The sequence below is a fragment of the Anabrus simplex genome, chromosome 13 (assembly GCF_040414725.1).
Source record: "Anabrus simplex isolate iqAnaSimp1 chromosome 13, ASM4041472v1, whole genome shotgun sequence".
NCBI classification, from domain to species: domain Eukaryota; kingdom Metazoa; phylum Arthropoda; class Insecta; order Orthoptera; family Tettigoniidae; genus Anabrus; species Anabrus simplex.
In genome coordinates this window covers 38,347,885-38,369,564 of record NC_090277.1, presented here as the reverse complement: position 1 = coordinate 38,369,564, position 21,680 = coordinate 38,347,885, and the positions used below count along the sequence as shown (strand labels likewise).

Genomic DNA, 21,680 nt, shown 5'->3' with positions numbered 1-21,680 from the left:
ATTTTTACACATTTCTTTGTTTAGAACTTGTCAATTTGATAGTTTTAGAAAAAAATTTATATCATGGAAAATCCAATCTCAAAGGAAAAATTAACGCTGATCGGTAGGATTCACAAACGGGTAGATGTTGGTTATGATGACATTTATAGGTACTTATTGATTGATTGATTTATTTTTATTTTTTTTTGTTTTGTTTTGTTAGTGGTTTTACATCACACTGACACAGATAGGTCTTATGGCTATGATGGGATAGGAAAGGCCTAGGAGTTGGAAGGAAACAGCCATGGCTTTAATAAAGGTACAGCCCTCAGCATTTGCCTGGTTTAAAATGGGAAACAAGGGAAAACTATCTTCAGGGCTGCTGACAGTGGGATTCGAATCCACTATCTTCAGGATGCAAGCTCACAGCCGTGCGCCTCTAACCATATGGCAAACTCGCCGGTGAGTATTTATCATTTACTATTGTATACTAATGGGTATTATCAAGAAACCATCAATGGAAATGTACCGGTTAACTGACAATATGCTTTCACAACTTTCTTTGGGAAATATATGTGAGGAAAAAGGTTCTTTTCAGTATTTCAATTTTGTACATTACTAGAGATGACACACCAAATGATGGCAAACTGCATAAGATTCAACCTGTATTTATGCACCTAATAATTAAATTTGGAGACATCAGGCAAGTTGGCCCTTTGGTTATGAGCATGCAGCTGGGAGCTTGTATCCGGGGGATAGTGGGTTCGAACCCCACTGTCCGCAGTGTTGAAAACGATTTTTTGAAGTTTCCCATTTTCACACCAGGCAAATCCTGGCACAGAACCTTAATTAAGTCCATGGCCGCTTTCTTCCCACTCCTAGGCCTTTTCTATCCCATCATCGCCGTAAGTGCTATTTGTGTCGGTTCGACGTAGAACAATTGTAAAACAAAGGAAAAATGTAAATAAATTTAGAGACAGTTAATAGCCTGGTGAAAACATTGCTCTAAACAAGAGTTTAATGCTGTTAGACAAATGGGCAAATGCAGTAAACAGTACATTAGTACAAAAAGTGCCAGATTTGGAATCAAAATTTTGATATATGTGAGATATAAATGATATGAGAAAAGAACTGGAATCAGAGATAAGGCTTTTTGCAAATGATGTTGTTCTGTATAGAGTAATAAATAAGTTACAAGATTGTGAGCAACTGCAAAATGACCTCAATAATATTGTGAGATGGACAGTAGGCAATGGGACGGTGATAAACGAGGTTAAAAGTCAGGTGTTGAGTTTCACAAATAGGAAAAGTCTTCTCAGTTTGAATTACTGCATTGATGGGGTTAGAGTTCCTTATGGGGGATCACTGTAAGTACTTAGGTATTAATGGAAAGATCTTAATTGGGGTTATTACATAAATGGAATTGTAAATAATGGGTACAGATCTCTCCACATGGTAATGAGGGTATTAAGAAGTTGCAGTAAGGATGTAAAAGAGAGGCATACAAATCTCTGGTAAGACCCCAACTAGAATATGGTTCCAGTGTATGGGATCCTCACCAGGTTTACTTGATTCAAGAACTGGAAAGAATCCAAAGAAAAGCAGCTGGATTAGTTCTGTGTGATTTCCAACAATAGGGTAGCGTTACAGAAATGTTGCAAAGTTTGGGTTGGGAAGACTTGGGATAAGAAGATGAGCTGCTGGACCAAGTGGTATGTTCCGACCTGTCAGCAGAGAGATGGCATTGAATGACAGTAGTAGACGATTAAGTTTGAGTGCTATCTTTAAAAGTATGAAGGATCACAATATGAAGATAAAGTTGGAATTCAAGAGGGCAAATTGGGGCAAATATTTGTTTAAAGGAAGGGGAGTTAGGGACTGGAATAACTTACCAAGGGAGATATCAATAAATTTCCAATTTCTATGAAATCATTCAAGGGAAGGCTAGAAAAACAACACATAGGGAATCTGCCGCCTGAGTGACTGCCCTAAATGCAGATCAGTAGTGATTGATTGACATCTTTATGATAGCATTATTTATATTGAGAAAGGTACAAACAACAAAGGAGATCAGGACTTAGGGTTGTTCAGGTTCAATTGTAATGCATCTAAGAGACCCACTACTAAACAAGGGCAGAACAATTAGTACATTTCTTTACCTTTTTTACAATCTGCTTTACATCACACCAACACAGGTAGGTTTTATGACAATGATGAGATAAGAAAGGGCTAGGAGTTAGAAGGAAATCATTTGCCTGGTGTGAAAGTGGGAAATAACAGAAAACCACATTCAGGATTCGAACCCACTATCATCTAAATGCACGCTGGTAGTACACGACTCAAACCATACAGCCGCTTGCTTGGTTGTATAGTCCTCTAAAACTGCTTATAACTTTCCATAATAAGGGATATAATGCAATTGGGACCATTCAAACAAATAGGATTGGGCTACCAAAAATTATTAATTGCAACAAACTATGGAGGGGAAAGATGGAGATCAGGTAACTACAACTACCCCATCTCACGTGTGTTATGGAATGATAGAAGACAAATAAGTCACCTATTTGCAAAAACTGCCATCTCCAAATGGTTAAAAAAAATTGGGAAATGGAAAAAATGTATAAAATCTAAATAATGATATTTAGAATTATTCCTATTTGCTTAATTGCTCATAAATAGAATTGTAATGAATGTTACAGAATACCAAGGTTTTATTTGTAAAATTATTTGTAATATTTAAATTTCAAATGTGGAGGTGGCTCATTCTAGGAGTGAGTAAATATATCATGCAAACATACATTCCTACAATACGGTACAGTAAGGTTCATTTTCCTTTACATACGCACATAGAAAAATGAACTGAACAAAAATTGTTCTGATGGACTGTACCTCAATATGTGGCTGGGAGGTGTGACCAGTCTTGCGTGAAATAATGGATACAAAAAGGATTGTCACATTTGTGGTTTTGGCATAGGAGAGACGACATATCATCTTACAGATAATTTAATTAACATTAACATTATATTTTATGAGTGTACATGTTTCGGATCAATTTGGCCATCATCAGTACGGGAAAGACATACAAATTGAGTGCAACTCATTAAATTAAAATAACCAATAATGATATTATTTGACTTTGGTACACATATAAAATATATTGTTTACTCGGTCTCTTGTGAGATAAGTTAATATATTTGTTCACTAGGCCTGTTTATATAGAAATTACAATGAGGATTAATTCCCTGCCATCTTCTCCTGATTACTATGAGGAACTATTACTCTACATCTTTTCAAATCCCGTACTGATTACATACAAGATAATGCATATCAACAATATTACATTCTTCAAAAATATATTTCAGTGTATGGAAGCAATAATTACTACAAGATATTTTTAAATGTTATTTTTACTGTATTTTACCTGTCCGAATCCAGCAACTCTCAAGTGCAGCTTCTAAATATATGAACAATTCTCTTGGTCATATGCATATAGAGTATAAGCTCTAAATTTCTCTCACGATCCCACTGCAATATCAGCACAAACTCATGACAAACCAGTCAGCTACCAAATCAGATGCTATAAGGATCGATATGATCAACTGACTGACTGGTTTGAAATGTAACACTCAGAGGGATTCCCTGCTAAACCGACAACATGACAGAACACCCACAAATGGCTCCGTTGGTCATTTTCACTCGTGTAATATCTGATTTATAAAACAATACATTACAAGCAAATATTGCAAGCCAGTCATCACCTTTATATGTTAAGAAGGTGTGGTAATAGTGTGATCCCTTACCTCGGACCTCTGAAAATGCTCAAGGGCAATAATAACAAACCATCAAGTCTTACTTATCGAAATTATTATCAAAAAGACTAATTATCAGCAAAGAAACTGACATAGTTTAAACAAACCAAACCCCATGGCCCTATGCCCTGAAGGGCCATGGTTTTCCAAGCTACGCTGCTCAGTCTGAAGGCCTGCAGATTATGCGGTGTTGGGTGGTCAGCATGATGAATCTTCTCAGCCCTTATTCTTGGCTTCCTACACCGGGGCATTCTCACCGTCAGATCGCTCCTCATATGAAACAAGTTCTTTTGTCTGTATTGATGATTTATCACTATCAAATCAGATGATAAAATCCACCTACTCAGTACTGTATATAATATGTTAATATTATTTATTACATCGGGAGTAGTTTCAACCCTTGTATTTGAGTCATCTTCAGCCTTAAATTATAAATGGAAAAAACATTAAATGTAACTTGAAAACATAATCTATATAAATAAAATCGTAAATACCATGCGTCTGTACATTGAATATTTGGCAAAATTTCTGTACAGTTATCTGTTTCCAGTGTAATAATGCCCATCTTCATAGTTTTTAGATTTGGTGTATGTCTGTCCTTCTATAACTAGAAAACTACTGGATATATTCCCACCAAAATTCATATTTAGAATCCACCTGTCCTTGGGTAGGTTTTAGGGTAAATATTGTTTCTAAATCCCCGAAATGACTGAGGTTTTATACGAAACTGAAACCGTGATTTTGCACTCCCTCAAAATATACACAACGATATTTAACAGAAATCTACCTGCCTTAATGAAAATTAATTTCTAAACCTTTTTTTCTCATGTGGACCATTTCGATAACAGGATTAACAAGGAAGACATCATTAACAGACCGTTTTTTGGTAAAAGTCCCATCAGACATAATGCAAGAGCGGGTGCGTGTAAAGCATACTTCTTACAACTTGTAAACTACTGAAGATACTTGAACCAAACTTTATATTTAGCATCCACCTGTCTAAGGGTAGGTTTTTTGGTGTCTGTTTGTCTGTCTTTCTATAACTTGAATACTACTGGATATATTCCCACCAAACTTCGTATTTAGAATCCACCTGTCCTTGGGTAGGTTTTAAGGCAAATATTGTTCCTAAATCCCTGAAATGACTGCCGGTTTATACAGAACCAAAATGGTGATTTTGCACTCCCCCAAAATATACACAACCAAACTTAATGGAAATCTACCTGCCTTAATGGAAATTAATTTCTAAACATTTTTTTCTCATGTGCATCATTTCGATACCATGATTAATAAGGGAGATATCTTTAATGGACTGTTTTTCAGTACAAGTCCCACCAAACTTAACTCAAGAGCGGATGCATGTAAAGCGTATTTCTTACAACTTGAAAACTACTGAACATATATGAACCAAACTTTATATTTAGCATCCACCTGTCCAAGGGTAGGTGTTAAGGTCAATACCATTTCAAATTCCCGGAATGGACTGGGGTTTTATGGGGAACCGAAATGGTGATTTTACTCTCCCACAATATCTACAATACAAGACCAACCTGACTGGAAATCGACCGAACTTAATGGAAATCTTTCTCTAATTTTTTCTCATGTGCATCTTTTTGACAGGAGGATTAATAAGGGAGATATCATGAAGGGTTGGTTTCTCCGGCTAAGTCCAAAAAAAGGTGTTGTATATGGAGCGGTTTTCTTATCTATCTATATAAATCAAATTGTAACGACCGTATTTCTGTGCATTGACTGTTTTGGTGAAATTTTTGTACCACTTTCTGTTTAAGGAGTAACAATGAAAATCTGCATATTTTTTAGCTATAGCTTTCTGAAAGTCCTGAAATTTACCCTACTTGCCCAAAATCAAGATTGCCTTGCAAACTGCTACACGAGGTGGAAAACTGAAATTAGGCAAAATTGTATGTTTTAGCCGGTAACCTACAGAAAACTTCCAAGATTTCTAAATTTTTCACTTTTTATGCCAAAGAAAATTGAAATATGGAGGCAATTTAATGATGGTACAGACCTTGGTTTCGAGGTATTTCGCGGCTAAACAGTAAGTCCTATCACAAAACACATGGCACAGTCTCGGTTCAATTTGGAGTGATCTACAACTCTGGTCCTGTGTCATTTTGTCGTCTCTCACTCTCTCCCTTATTCGGTAGATTTGGCTGTGAATTTCAATTGTTCATAAATATTTGTGCATTTTGCATGCATATTACATAGTTTGACACACTTATAGGAAAAGTAGAGTCATCGAATTTGGCATGCACACTGACACGACCAATGGCTATATGCAAACCAAATTTCATTATTCTAGCTTTCACATAAATATGTCAAAATTATGTAAAATTTTAAAAATGTACCCAAATTTCACCCCATTCAAATATTCGTAACTCAATCGAACCCATAAATAAGGAAATATAATGTACAGTATTAAAAATGTACCCAAATTTACCCCATTCAAATATTGTAACTCAATCAAACCCATAAATATGGCAGATACGAGAAAATGTTTTAAGACCAAACATGTAGAGTGATGATCTACCGTCTAGGAGCAGTAAATCTTGATATGAAGGTTTGCGCTTACAAACGTGCCCATGCTTATCTGTCATCTATATAAATATAATCGTAACGACCGTGTGTCTGTACATTCACTGTTTTGGTGGATTTTCCGAACAGTTATCCGTTTCAGGTGTAATAATGACCATCTGCATATTTCTTAGCTTTGCTGTCTGTTTGATTGTATGAGTTCTTATAACTTGAAAACTACTGAATATATTTCTACCAAACTTGATGTTCAGAATCCACCTGTTCTTGAGGAGGTTTTAGGGCCAATATCATTTCTGAACACCTAAATTTACTGGGGGTTTATCCAAAACCGAAACCATGATTTTGCACTCCCTCAAAATATGCACATCCTAAATTAATGGAAATCTACAATCCTTAATAGAAATCCATTTCTAAAACATTTTTCTCATGCACATTTTTTGATAGGAGGATTAATAAGTAAGATATCATGAATGGTCAGTTTTGCAGGTTAAGTAGAGTGGACATAGCCCAGAAGGTGTTGCACATCGAACAGATTCCTTATCTATCTACAGTATATAAATAAAATCGTAATGACTGTGTGTGTCTGTACATTGTCTATTTTGGTGAAATTTTCGTACAGCTACCTGTTTGAGGAGTAATAATGACCATCTGCGTTTTTTTTTTCGAGTAGTTTCCTGAGAGTCCTTATTATTACACCCCCCTCACCGAAAATCCAAATTGCGGCATACTCTGCCAGATAAGCAAGAAAATTGAAATTTGGCAAAATTATATGTTTAGCCTGTAACAGATGGAAAACTTCCAAGATAATTAAATTTTTCACTTTTTATCCCCGAAGAATGTGAAATATGGAGGCAATTTTAATGATGGTGCAGACCTTCATTTCGAGATATTTCGCGGGATAAACAGGAAGTCCTATCACATAAGGGATGGCACAATCTCCGTTTAATTTGGAGTGATCTTCAACCTTGGTCTTATGAATTTTTGTCGTATTTGTATCCTTTATACGTTAAATTCATCTTTATTTCTCAATTTCAAGTAAATTTGGATTTTTTACATGCATAATTCATACTTTCAATCACATACAGGACAGATAGAATCATCAAACTCTACACGAACATTGGCCCACCCAGTACGCATATGTGAGCCAAATGCTGTCACATAATTATCCAAAAAGTAATGCAATGTAAGATAATCTTACACAAATTTCACCCTATTCAATGTTTCTAAATCAATCTGACCGATGAATAGATGATATGCGAGAAAATATCATAGGACCAGCCATTTAGGCCGCTAAATAATGCGTCTTACGGTGGAATCCTTTGTCGATATGATGTACTGTTTAGCAGCAGTTAATCTGTAAATGAAGGTCTGCAATATTGTAAATATGCATATACTTCCGTATGTTGATCTATATATGTTCATTGATGTTGATTTGTAGCGATCGAGAAAGAGTGTGTCTGCTAGTGTAATCAGTACTCGCCACACCGACTTTAACTGGCAGTAGGAATGGGGTCCTTCTCCAACTCCTGTGTAACTGGCATTAGTAAGGAGGGCCTACCATTGTACTGAATGATTCATTTCTCGATTTGACTTGCAGAAAGCAAGGGAGCATGAAATTTTATTCAAAACTCCCCTACCCAATTGTGTTTTGCTGTAGGCCAGGGTGCCTGCCATTATAAACAAATGTACCCATCTCAAATGTGACTAGCGTGGCCTGCTATTTTCATGGAAACTCACCAACTCTGTATGACTGGCAGTAGGCTGGCTGGCAGCAGGAAAGAGGGCCTGTCATTATAATGATAACTGCACAACTCAATTTTCACTAAGGTAAGGGTTATTCTGCCCGAAGGCAGGTCTGAACCTCCGCAGAGGTGTTCCTGAGCCGGAGTTTACGTGCAGTAGGGTGGCCAGTTCCTTTCCATTCCTCCATTCCCTTACTCCCCACCAACAGCGCGTGGCAACCCATCCAACTCCTGACCACGCCCAATGTTGCTTAACTTCGGAGATCTCACGGGATCTGGTGTTTCAACACAGCTACGGCCGTTGGCCAATTTTCACTGGTAGTACGGAAATTGCCTGCTATTATAACAAAAACTCCTCGACACTAATCTATCTCAAAGTAGGAAAGAAGACCTGCCATTGTAACAAAAACTCCCCAAATTGACTGTGACCATGCAGTAGACAATGGGGCCTGCAATTATAGTTTGAACTCCCCGACTTGATGGTGAATGGCAGTAGGCCAGTGAGCCTGCCGTTATCATCATAATTCCACAACCTACACGTTATATTGGAAACAACGTATAGGGACCTGCCCATTCTATTTCTCGGATAACGCTATGAGACATGCAATTTTAAAACAATCTTATTTAATGCAGATACAGTATTTACTTCGATATCTGTATACAATGTAGAATACCATAGCGAAGCACGAGTACATTTGCTAGAAATACACTAATTTCAAATCATAATAATGTACTGTTTTACAAGACTTAGATTTCCTTGAAAGAAAAAGGGATGCTAAAGAGTTGGATATATGTGCAAGAGACATCAATTTTAATGGACTCATGTGTAACCACAACATATTTCATCAATGCATCAAGACATGCCAATAGTGTTATATTAGATGTTGGTGTTTTCAAGTGGATAGGTGGATCTTCCCATCCTTGCTGATAGATCGCTCCTCAATCATAATAACTTAGACTGAGTGGACCTCAAAACCAGCCCTCAGATCTGGGTAAACATTCCTGAACTGACCAGGAACTGAACCTGGGGCTGGCTCTGAGATGGTCTACCTAGGGCTATCAGATATCCCATAGAATAAAGGAACATCCTGTTCTTCATAGTTACAGACATTAACCCTTACACCTCGAATTTAACCTTTCCCTGTCCAACGTCGAGGTGGCCTCAACATTATGGCTTATTGTAACCGGTCCAACGTCGAACTCACCTCGACATTATGTTTCATTCTACATGAGAAGTTATTTATTGAAGTTCTTTGACCTGATTGAGGTCGATCGATATTCCTGGAGTTTCTAGAGCTAATTTTTGTGCACAAAAGAAGCCGTTCTGTTATCTCCATGGATATAATACGAGATATATGTAGCCATGTGTTGTCATGGTTACCAGTGGCTGATCAGATGTGTTTACAGTGAGTAGTGCTGCACACGTGTTGTACTGGGCATGTTTATCTGTGAAAGCGAATAGTCTCGCATGAATCTGCGATATAAAATCGGCAAATATGAATGAAGAAGAAATACGTATGCACATTTATTTAGACAGCAGTGACAATGATTATTTATTAGAAGTAGACAAAGAGTTTAGAGAACTGTCTTGTGAAGATGAAGGTGTAGTGAGCTCCAGCATTGCAAGTGAAATTTGAGCGAATGGAACTGTACATAAAAAACCGCGGAATGATCCCACACCATCGTATGCTGTTTCCGTAGATTCAGAATAGGAAGTTCCAGTGACTGCCACAAAAGCAAAAGAAGACAAGCGAATGTAAGGGGATGGGGTGGAGGAGGGGATATGGCACACGGCAATGATGACGCTTCTCAGGTCAGGATTGATAATTTCAATAAAAGTGATGCTGAACATACTTCTGCACATACAAATGGGAATGCAAACAGCAATAGTGTTTACCAGAATGTAACATTTCATGATAGTAAGCCACCTAGACTAAGTTATCCATCACGTCAGAAAACTAGACGACTGCAGGTTCTGCCTAGCTGCATCACTCCACTTCACTTTACTATGTTGTTCTATCCTCCTGCACTGACAATGAAAACTATTATGGAAACTAATTTCTATGCAATACAATGTACGGTAATAATCATAATAATAATATAATTATAATTACTAATAAAAATTCTGAGTTTAATCTGAGTAGGTAAAAATGTGCAAAATTAATTTGGACCAGACTGTTGGAACATATGACAGAAAATTGGACTGAAAAGGGTTAAGTTATCTGTGTTGCCTCTATTACCCGTATTTTAGAGGTAAATTTCTATCTTATATCTTATATGACCTGTATTCATCTTTATGATTCTGGGGATAGCACTAAATGATGTATTTAGGCCTATAAAAGTTTACATGCTGGAGCAAATAAAAGCAATATGTACAATTTAAGACATTATTTTATATTTTTATTATTATTGTTATCGCATACCGATTGATTTTGTCAGTGATTTCACTGAACAAATTACTGGTAAAAGCAACTGAAAAACTCTAGTTTAGTCTCTAGTTTCATAACTTGTGGTGGTTTGTAGCCTGAAACCGCAGTAAACGGCAATTTCTTCAAATCAGAATCTATTGATTTATAATTGCCCCAGCCAACAGCATCAGCTACAAGTTGGGTTACGGTACAAAAGCCGACCATCGCCAGTTCAACTGTAGGCGCCGTCAAATGCTATTAGATATATTCATTAGGGTACAAGGAAGGAGTAGTGGTGTGAAAATACTGGGGTTTTGTACAATTACCTGACATATACAACATTGAACAGTACACTATATATGACTAGGAGAGCATATGGCCACCATGTTTGTTTACGATCGCTCAAGCCCTTGTGTGCACGAGTACTGGACACAGCTGACGGCTACATAGCCATCTAAATAATAGATTTTTAACTGACTGTCAAATAGTATCTGAATCTTACAAAGTTCCATGCTGAACCAAAAGAAGGCAGTACAGTATAGCATCATGTATTCTGTCAGCTAAGAGATGGCAGATGAGCGGTGGGTGATACAATGCCATGCCAGGCCTCGCCCGACATGCGACTGGAAAGGGAATATCGTAATGTCGGGCCTCTCCCGACAGACGAGGTGTAAGAGTTAATAAAAAATGAATGAATTACAACTTTCATTTCATGACAAACATTGCTCTCTGTAATTGTACATGGACTATTTTCCTAATATTCCTCATTATTTTCTTTTTATAAAGGCTGGCTCTTTGGCTGAATGGTCAGCTGATGGTTTTTGGGTTACTGATTTTGATTCCTGGCAAAGTCTGAGATTCTAACTGCGAATGAATAATTTCTCTGGCTAGAGGTGCCTGTTTGTGTTTGTCTTAACCTCATAACTGGATATTTTTGATGTGCTTGGTGCAACCTACCCTGTGAATATTTTCAGCAGGTTGCAGTTACACTGCAGAACAGGTGGAAAAGTTACTAATATCAGTCATCAGAGATACAAACAGTAAAATAAAGGAATTTTAATTAATTCATTGTAATGTTAGAGACTTCATCTCTCTTTACCATTTATACACTAACTGCAAGGTCATTTACCTGGTTAGAATTTGGGTGTTTTGTTCATATGTTAGCCCCTTAAATTAAATGATAATAAGAGCAAGGGATATCTTTCAAAATATTTCAATAGATTGGATTCATCGTCAAAGTCCACGTTTACACCATTAGCACCAGAAAATGCAAATTTCTGACATCAAACACCATGCAGCAGGAAAGGCTGGAACAAATCAAGCACTTCATCATCATGTTATTCGTCATTATGTTCATCTTATTCTCCATTCTCATTTTCGGAACCACATTCACTGTCAGACTCGCCTTTATCTGTATCAAACCACTCATCTTCAGATTTCTGAGAACATAAATCATCAAACTCATTCTCTTAAGTGCTGAATAATTTTATCTTCTTTAGCATTTCGAACTTACGCTTTGAATTGGATGCTGCCATATTTGGCCTACTGTGAACAAGCAGCACCGCACAGTTGTAAAATTAAGAAAATAAACTTCAACAAGCGTGAAATATGGAATTTGCTGCGATCTTCATGGGAACAACATGAATTAAGACAACGCTGTATGACGCGGCAATGTAGCTCGTCATAACCAGGAGATATTCGCGGTAAAAGACAGGGTATGTATATATTCGTCAAGGCCAGTAACCTGTAACATGCAGAATCCAAATATATATGTCGTTCCCAGTTAAGAGGTTAATACATTTCTCTTCTTTTACCAGAACACATCACTCTACAAACAACCACAGAAACAAGCAATAGGGTATATCTCCCTTTACACAGGGTTGTCTATAGAAAGGGCAACCAGCCGTAAAACCGACCTTAATTCATACAATGTATTCACCCCAATTGAAATGAAAATGCCAGGGAAAAGGAAAAGAAGAAGAAAACATTCCTGAGGTTAGTGTTGGGTAATGCGATAACTGAGAAGCTACTAAATAATGTACTAAATCAGAACAATATTCTTCAAACAGTCAAAGATATTAATGAAATCTCTCTAGACCGATGAAGGTAATGAGGTAATTTCAACTTAGAACTTTAGCTGGTAAGGTTCTATCATCTAAGGTGCAATATTGTTTACATATTGTCAAGGCATTCTCGCTCTTCATAATGTATGAGCTGCGGGTCAGTATATCTCCAAAAATATTATCACATAGGAGGTTTTGTTCCAGCAGTGACGATATATCAAAGCAATTAGACAAGTCCAAGTGGATGTTTTGAGGAATGCTGAAAAAGAACTCACAGTTCTTGAGTTCATTATACAGCAAGTTTCCCACATCGGTTGACCGCCCAGCTTATCTGCCTCCCACTGACTCATCACTTCCTGTTACAAAGCGCAGGGACAGCAAGGGAATGCCCGTACTTTGCAGTTCAGGTCCGTGCTTAGAACGTGTATTAAGTGTTGATCTGTCGCTCCAACTGGTCTCCGAGTTGTGAAGAGTTACTTCAGGGTATAATATTCTCATAATGCCTCCACTTGTGTACATGGTAGAGGAAAGGTTATTTATGTACGATAATTATGTGAAAATAGAGCCTTGCAAGGAAGTCGTTGGGCGATTTGTAACACAATTTCCAAGTGTACGCCCTCCGCATAGGGAGACCTTGCGGAAACTCATAAACAAATTGAGAGAAACTGGTTCTTTACTCCTTAAGGAGTGAAGTGTAAAAGAAAAAAAGTACATAACGAAGAAAAAGTAAATGAAAGAATATATGTCAACAAAATCCTTAAGACAGCTTGGACAAGAAGATGGGGTTTTGAAGAGCTTGGCATGGTAAGCTACGAAAATGTTTTAGAACATTGGTAGGAACTCGCAAAATAAACAAATTGTCTGTAAAAATAGTAAAATCTATGCCTTAAGACAAGTACTGTCAAAATGATTTATAAGCAGTCTACCATTTTTGAATAGCATTACCCTTGGGGACAAGTGTCTCGTACTTTTTCTGAAATACATTAATAATATTATTGGCTTAACGTCCAACTAACTCCTTTTATGGTTTTCGGAGATGCCGATATGCTGGAATTTTGTCGGCAGCAGTTCATGTTCATGTGCCAGTAAATCTACCGACTAGAAGCTGATTACAAGTTATGAATATATGTATATATATATGATTATAAGTTATGAATTTCATTATGGTCCGTATTGACAATTGATCACTATCAAAGGGTATGAAGGGTTCACCTATTCTATACTATTAGTTTGTATATTGTTTTATAATACTCGGACTAGTTTCAACCCCATATATATTGGGTCATCTTCAGCCATGTTCCAATTGGAAGACATAAGCACACACATAAACAACAATGATATAAACACTGATATGACACACACAATTTATAGTCTTACCACTGTTGAAGCCTGAATAACATATGTACCCTTTAAACTAAATAACACATCAAAAATGTTGTGGTTGATGGTGAACTATTTTGTTGTATTTACAGCAGCCATTGTTTTTGAGTTGATCTGGGAATTGGTATGCTTTTCTGTGTAAACACTGATATAATTTAAACCACTTTAAACTTTACCTTCAGATACCACCGGACTGAGCCAGGATCAAACCTGCCAAGTTAGGGTCAGAGGTCCAACGCCTCAACCATCTGAAACACCTCTGCCGGCTCTGAAGTACATTGGGGAATACTCACTTTTTCACAATGTACCACAACTAAAAAGGGAGATGGATAGGCTAAAGTTAGATGTAGTTGGTATAAGTGAAGTACGTTGGAAGGAAGAACAAGATTTTTGGTCAGGCGACTACCGAGTTATCAACACAAAATCAAACAGGGGAAATGCAGGAGTTGGTTTAATAATGAATAAGAAAATAGGGCAGCGGGTAAGCAACTATGACCAGCATAAGGAAAGAATTATTGTCTTCAAGATAGACACAAAACCAATGCCCACCACAATAGTGCAGGTCTATATGCCTACTAGTTCAGTGGATGATGAAGAAATCGAAAGAATATATGAGGAGATAGAAGATTTAACACAATATGTAAAAGGTGACGAGAATCTAATTGTGATGGGAGACTGGAATGCAGTGGTAGGCCAAGGAAGAGAAGGTAGTACAGTAGGAGAATTTGGATTGGGACAAAGGAACGAAAGAGGAAGTCGGCTGGTTGAATTCTGCACTGATCATAATTTAGTCCTTGCCAATACTTGGTTCAAACACCACATACGATGGCTGTACACGTGGACGAGACCTGGAGTCACTGGAAGGTATCAAAAAAACGTCATTATGATTAGGCAGAGATTCAGAAACCAGGTGTTGGATTGCAAAACTTCCCCAGGAGCAGACATGGACTCTGACCACAACTTGTTGGTCATGAAATGCCATCTGAAGCTGAAGAAATTGAAGAAAGGAGAGAATGCAAAAAGATGGGATCTAGACAAGTTGAAAGAAAAGAGTGTGATGGATTGTTTCAAGGAACATGTTGCAAAAGGACTAAATGAAAAGGCTGAAGGAAACACTATAGAGGAAGAGTGGAGAGTCATGACAAATTAAGTCAGTAGGGCTGCTGAAGAAATGTTAGGAAAAGATCAACTAAGAATCAGTGGATATCTCAGGATATACTAGACCTGATTGATGAATGACGAAAATACAAGAACGCTAGAAATGAAGAGGGCAGAAAAGAATACAGGCGATTAAAGAATCAAGTGGATAGAAAGTGCAAGGTAGCTAAGGAAGAATGGCTGAAGGAGAAGTGCAAGGATGTCGGGCTGTATGGTCCTGGGAAAGGTAGATGCTGCATACAGGAAAATCAAGGAAACCATTGGAGAAAGGAAATCTAGGTGTATGAATATTAAGAGCTCAGATGGAAAGCCACTTCTAGGGAAAGAAGACAAAGTAGAAAGATGGCAGGAGCATATCCAACAATTGTATCAAGGTAAAGATGTAGATAATTTGGTTCTGGAACATGAAGAGGCTGTTGATGCTGATGAAATGGGAGACCCAATTTTGAGGTTAGAGTTTGACAGAGCTGTGAGTGACCTCAATAGGAACAAGGCACCTGGAATTGATGACATTCCTTCTGAATTACTGACTGCCTTAGGAGAAACCAGCATGGCAAGGTTATTTCATTTAGTGTGCAAGATGTATGAGACAGGAGATGTCCCATCCGATTTTCGGAAGAATGTTGTTATACCTATTCCCAAGAAAGCCGGTGCTGACAGGTGTGAAAACTACCGCACCATTAGTTTAGTATCTCATGCCTGCAAAATTTTAACAGATATTATTTACAGAGGAATGGAAAAACAAGTTGAAGCTGAGTTGGGAGAAGATCAATTTGGCTTCAGAAGAAATTTAGGAACACGTGAAGCAATCTTGACTTTACTTCTGATCTTAGAGGATCGAATCAAGAAGGACAAGCCCACGTACATGGCATTCGTATATCTAGAAAAGGCATTCGATAATCTTGATTGGACCAAGCTATTTATGATTCTGAAAATGATAGGGATCAGATACCGAGAATGAAGAATTATCTACAATCTGTATAAAAATCAGTCTGCAGTGATAAAAATCGAGGGCTTTGAAAAAGAAGCAGCAATCCAGAAAGGAGTGAGGCAAGGCTACAGTTTGTCCCCTCTCCTTTTCAATGTTTACATAGAACAGGCAGTAAAGGAAATCAAAGAGAAATTTGGAATGGGAATCACAGTCCAAGGAGAGAAAATCAAAACCTTGAGATTGGCCGATGATATTGTTATTTTATCTGAGACTGCAGAAGATCTCGAGAAGTTGCTGAATGGTATGGATGAAGTCTTGGGTAAGGAGTACAAGATGAAAATAAATAAGTCCAAAACAAAAGTAATGGAGTGCAGTCGAACGAAGGCAGGTGATGTAGGAAATATTAGATTAGGAAATGAAGTCTTAAAGGAAGTAGATGAATATTGTTACTTGGGTAGTAAAATAACTAACGATGGCAGAAGTAAGGAGGACATAAAATGCAGATTAGCACAAGCAAGGAAGAGCTTTCTTAAGAAAAGAAATTTGCTCAGTTCAAACATTGATATAGGAATTAGAAAGATGTTTTTGAAGACTTTCGTGTGGAGCGTGGGAATGTATGGAAGTGAAACATGGATGATAACTAGTTCAGAAAGAAAGAGAATAGAAGCTTTTGAAATGTGGTGTTACAGAAGAATGCTAAAGGTGAGATGGATAGATCAAATCATGGATGAAGAGATACTGAATCGAATTGGTGAGAGGAGATCGATTTGGCTAAATTTGACTAGAAGAAGAGATAGAATGATGGGACACATCTTAAGACACCCAGAACTTGTTTAGTTGGTTTTTGAAGGAAGTGTAGGTGGTAAGAACGGTAGGGGTAGACCAAGGTATGAATATGACAAGCAGATTAGAGCAGATGTAGGATGCAGTAGTTATGTAGAAATGAAAAGGTTAGCACATGATAGAGTGGCATGGAGAGCTGCATCAAACCAGTCTATGGACTGATGATTCAACAACAACACACCACGACTTTAACCCCAACACTCAAACGCAATATACCATCTTAATGTTTACTGCACTTCTGTTAGGATTAAGATCAGACACATTCCAACAGGAAATGATCGGAAACCTCTTACTGATAGAATAAAAAGTCTCACCTCATTTTCTGCCATGTTCTGCGGCTGTAATTTCTGCTCATCAACATCTTCAGCAATGTTGTGCAAAGCATCATGAGGCTCTTCTTTGATCTCCTGTTTAACCCAAACCTGTGGTATGGGCTCATGTTCCTCCAAGATTTCATCTTCCTGTAAACAGTGCAGAACAGTAAAATACATCACAGGTAAACCTCACTAGTGCGTTCCACATCAACCCGTTCCGTGGCAGGTTTTTATACTGCAAAGGGGAAGTTTTTGCAGATGAAATTATATATTGATATCAAGCAAGAAATTAGTGACAGACATTAAGGGTCAATGAAGCTAATTCAATCATATATCAATGATTAAATTTTTTTTATTTATTTGCAGTTTTCTTTACAATAGGTCTTTCTGCACCTTTCTTTTGGTGTTATATTGGTGTTTTGAAAATTTTGTCTTGTGACCAATACGTATTTATGTCCGGCTTTTGAATTATTCTTGTCAAGAAAACTAAGTCAATAAAGTGCCGAATTTCACATGATTTAGTTTCTTTCCAAAGCCATGACCTTGTACGCGGAGATTTCATTATGAGTTTTTCAATACATTTTTCTGCATAAGAATTAATTTTCATCACTCCAAACTTTTAACATGATCCGTTAGAAATTATTTTAAACAGTTAATCACGCTTACTTTTGGTAATAATCAAACCTGTATAACAGGATTTGCCATAAATGGAATTACGCTAGATCATTCAGTATTGCCAGGTTTATATTTTTCCATGCAAATGTATGTTCTACACCTCCTACCATCACAGTTACTTGCAACTTAAATCCTTTTCACTTTCGATAGAGGCCATCATCCTAAGAATCATTTTAATCATTATCACTAATGAGCAGAATTACTAATATCACTTATAGATTCAACTTTGATATACTTCCTTACTTTACCTCCAGAAGAACATCTCTTCCATTTCATGATCACAATTTCAGTCTTCCTTATTAGCTGGTCAGAGATTGTACGTAAAGGAGAGGAGATAATGCAAGTCTTAGACCAAAGACTTCACGAATGCAACTGGAAACCCTCCTGCCATCTGTTAAGAATGGTGGAAAACATTTTCCAAAGAGATAACAATATGCAAAAAATGTTCAGCATTGCAAAATGAACACATTACCTAAACGAGAATTTCTCAGGTGGTCACATAATGGGCAAGTGCACGCTACCTGAGAATTTGTAAGGTGTGCCACTGAAGAGATTAAAATGTTTCCTCGCTCATAATGTTCTGAATTCAAAGTCCGGATTCCTAGAGCATTAAATATATACAAAAGTAACCTCACTTAACGCAACACATTTTTTCGTTATTATCACTTACACCGATCACATTTTCCACAGGCCTGAAAATGCTCTTTGTCATTTCTTGTGTATGGAATATGATTTCCAACACACATAAGAGCCCTTTCCATACAAGAACGGTTAGGGAAAGTTGGAAGAAAAGAGGGAAAAGCGTATAATTTTCTGAACTTCACAGAGTAAATGGCACTTTTAAGGAGCGAGGAAAATTCTGGCGATGTGTTCCATATTTTCTACAATTTTTTAAAAAGCATCAAAATATGGCACAGTGCTTAACCAAATGCCTCCAAAAAGCCATGGTCTTCAATGTGTTAATTAAGGTACAGCCCCAGCATTTGCCTGGTAAAAAATGAAATGGCATATGACTTTTAGTGCCGGGAGTGTCCGAGGACAAGTTCGGCTTGCCAGATTCAGGTTTTTAGATTTGATGCCCGTAGGCGACCTGCACGTTGTGATGAGGATGAAATGATGATGAAGACGACACATACACCCAACCCCTGTGCCAGCGAAATTAACCAATTATGGTTAAAATTCCCGACCCTGCCGGGAATCGAACCCAGGACTCCTGTGACCAAAACGCCAGTACAATAACTATTTAGCCATGGAGCCGGGCCTGGTGTAAAAATGGGAAACCACCGAACACAAAATGCAAGAAAACATTTTGTAGAGATAGTTTGCACTGATTATGGATCCTTACGTCCTGTATACATTAGATTCATAGTAAGGAAACATATGCCAAGACACTTAATTTAGAAACCTACCTCACATAACCTCTCTACTAATATCAAGAGAAGAAATGTTTCGTCGTCTGCCTACCTTATACTGATCTGATGAATTGTGACCCTCCTCCAGTAATGAAGTAAGATTCTCTTTGATCTCTAGCTCAGAATCATTGGCCTCTTGATTCACCAACAATTCCTCTTTCACCCACACTTGGGACACAGGATTATACTGGTTAATTTCAGCCTCCTGTGAAGTAACATAAGCAATAGTGATTAATAATAGCATCATCAACACTCTCACAGGAAAAGATTTCAGATTTCAAGTCAAGATCTATCAATCAATATCATCTATCAATCAATACTGATCTGCATTTAGGGCAGTCGCCCAGGTGGCAGATTCCCTATCTCTTGCTTTCCTAGCCTTTTCCGAAATGATTTCAAAGAAATTGGAAATTTATTGAACATCTCCCTCGGTAAGTTATTCCAATCCCTAACTCCCCTTCCTATAAATGAATATTTGCCCCAGTTTGTCCTCTTGAATTCCAACTTTATCTTCATATTGTGATCTTTCCTACTTTTATAAACGCCATTCAAACTTATTCGTCTACTAATGTCATTCCACGCCATCTCTCCGCTGACAGCTCGGAACATACCACTTAGTCAAGCAGCTCTTCTTCTTTCTCTCAATTCTTCCCAACCCAAACATTGCAACATTTTTGTAACGCTACTCTTTTGTCGGAAATCACCCAGAACAAATCGAGCTGCTTTTCTTTGGATTTTTTCCAGTTCTTGAATCAGGTAATCCTGGTGAGGGTCCCATACACTGGAACCATACTCTAGTTGGGGTCTTACCAGAGACTTATATGCACTCTCCTTTACATCCTTACTACAACCCCTAAACACCCTCATAACCATGTGCAGAGATCGGTACCCTTTATTTACAATCCCATTTATGTGATTACCCCAGTGAAGATCTTTCCTTATATTAACACCTAGATACTTACAATGATCCCCAAAAGGAACTTTCACCCCATCAACGCAGTAATTAAAACTGAGAGGACTTTTCCTATTTGTAAAACTCACAACCTGACTTTTAACCCCGTTTATCAACATACCATTGCCTGCTGTCCATCTCACAACATTTTCGAGGTCACGTTGCAGTTGCTCACAATCTTGTAACTTATTTATCACTCTATAGAGAATAATATCATCCGCAAAAAGCCTTACCTCCGATTCCACTCCTTTACTCATATCATTTATATATATAAGAAAACATAAAGGTCCGATAACACTGCCCTGAGGAACTCCCCTCTCAACTATTACATGGTCAGACAAAGCTTCACCTACTCTAACCCTCTGATATCTATTTTCTAGAAATATAGCAACCCATTCAGTCACGCTATTGTCTAGTCCAACTGCACTCATTTTTGCCAGTAGTCTCCCATGATCCACCCTATCAAATGCTTTAGACATGTCAATCACGATACAGTCCATTTGACCTCCAGAATCCAAGATATCTGCTATATCTTGCTGGAATCCTACAAGTTGAGCTTCAGTAGAATAACCTTTCCTAAAACCGAATGGCCTTCTATCGAACCAGTTATTAATTTCACAAACATGTCTAATATAATCAGAAAGAATACCTTCCCAAAGCTTACATACAATGCATGTCAAACTTACTGGCCTGTAATTTTCAGCTTTATGTCTATCACCCTTTCCTTTATACACAGGGGCAACAATAGCAACTCTCCATTCATCTGGTATAGCTCCTTCGACCAAACAATAATCAAATAAGTACTTCAGATATGGTACTATATCCCAACCCATTGTCTTTAGTATATCCCCAGAAATCTGATCAATGTGTCCCCTTGGATTTTATTTTATTGCATAGATTTCAAGATTTTGCTAACACTTTCAGTTACATGATTGATTACTATGACATGTTGTAAAAAAAAAATACCTACACTTCGTTTACACTGACTCGTTGCAATATCAAAAGCGGGGGCTGTAGTGTAATGAGGAAAATTCATACCTTTTCTTCTAATTCAAAATCATTACATAGTATTTTTCAAAATCACTCACAATGTTTAAAGATACCCAACTATACTAACAAGAATAACTTTTCATTCAATTGGATGATCCATATTTTTTAAATAATTTTTTCCATCTGTTTAAACTAATTCAGAATAAATAAATGTAGAAAATACCCCCCAAAACCATAGTGATAACAGATTATACCTGAAAAAGGTATAATTTAATTAAAAAACAAATGACATTATTCTTTCTTGAAAGAACATAATCGGAATCTATCAAATCACACTTTTATTTTTTTATTACATGTTACGTATTAATATTATGAAAAAGTGTACAAACATTTATGTTAAATTCTGCGTATATCTAACTGTTGAACTTTTTGAACTTGTCTTAATGATAATGATATACTATGCCTGAG

The 21,680-nt window shown here is 37.3% G+C and overlaps 1 protein-coding gene across 1 annotated transcript in view; it reads right to left on the bottom strand.

Moving 5' to 3' along the window:
• The window catches only part of LOC136885094 (uncharacterized), a 41,560-nt gene that overhangs the window by 4,235 nt on the left and 15,645 nt on the right, over window positions 1–21,680 (bottom strand). Inside the window, exons 3-4 of the mRNA XM_067157539.2 lie at window positions 19,323–19,475; window positions 17,184–17,330 (exon numbers count right to left, since the gene is read on the bottom strand). Coding sequence (XP_067013640.2) covers window positions 17,184–17,330; window positions 19,323–19,475 — 300 coding nt within the window. The remainder of the gene's footprint in view (window positions 1–17,183; window positions 17,331–19,322; window positions 19,476–21,680) is intronic.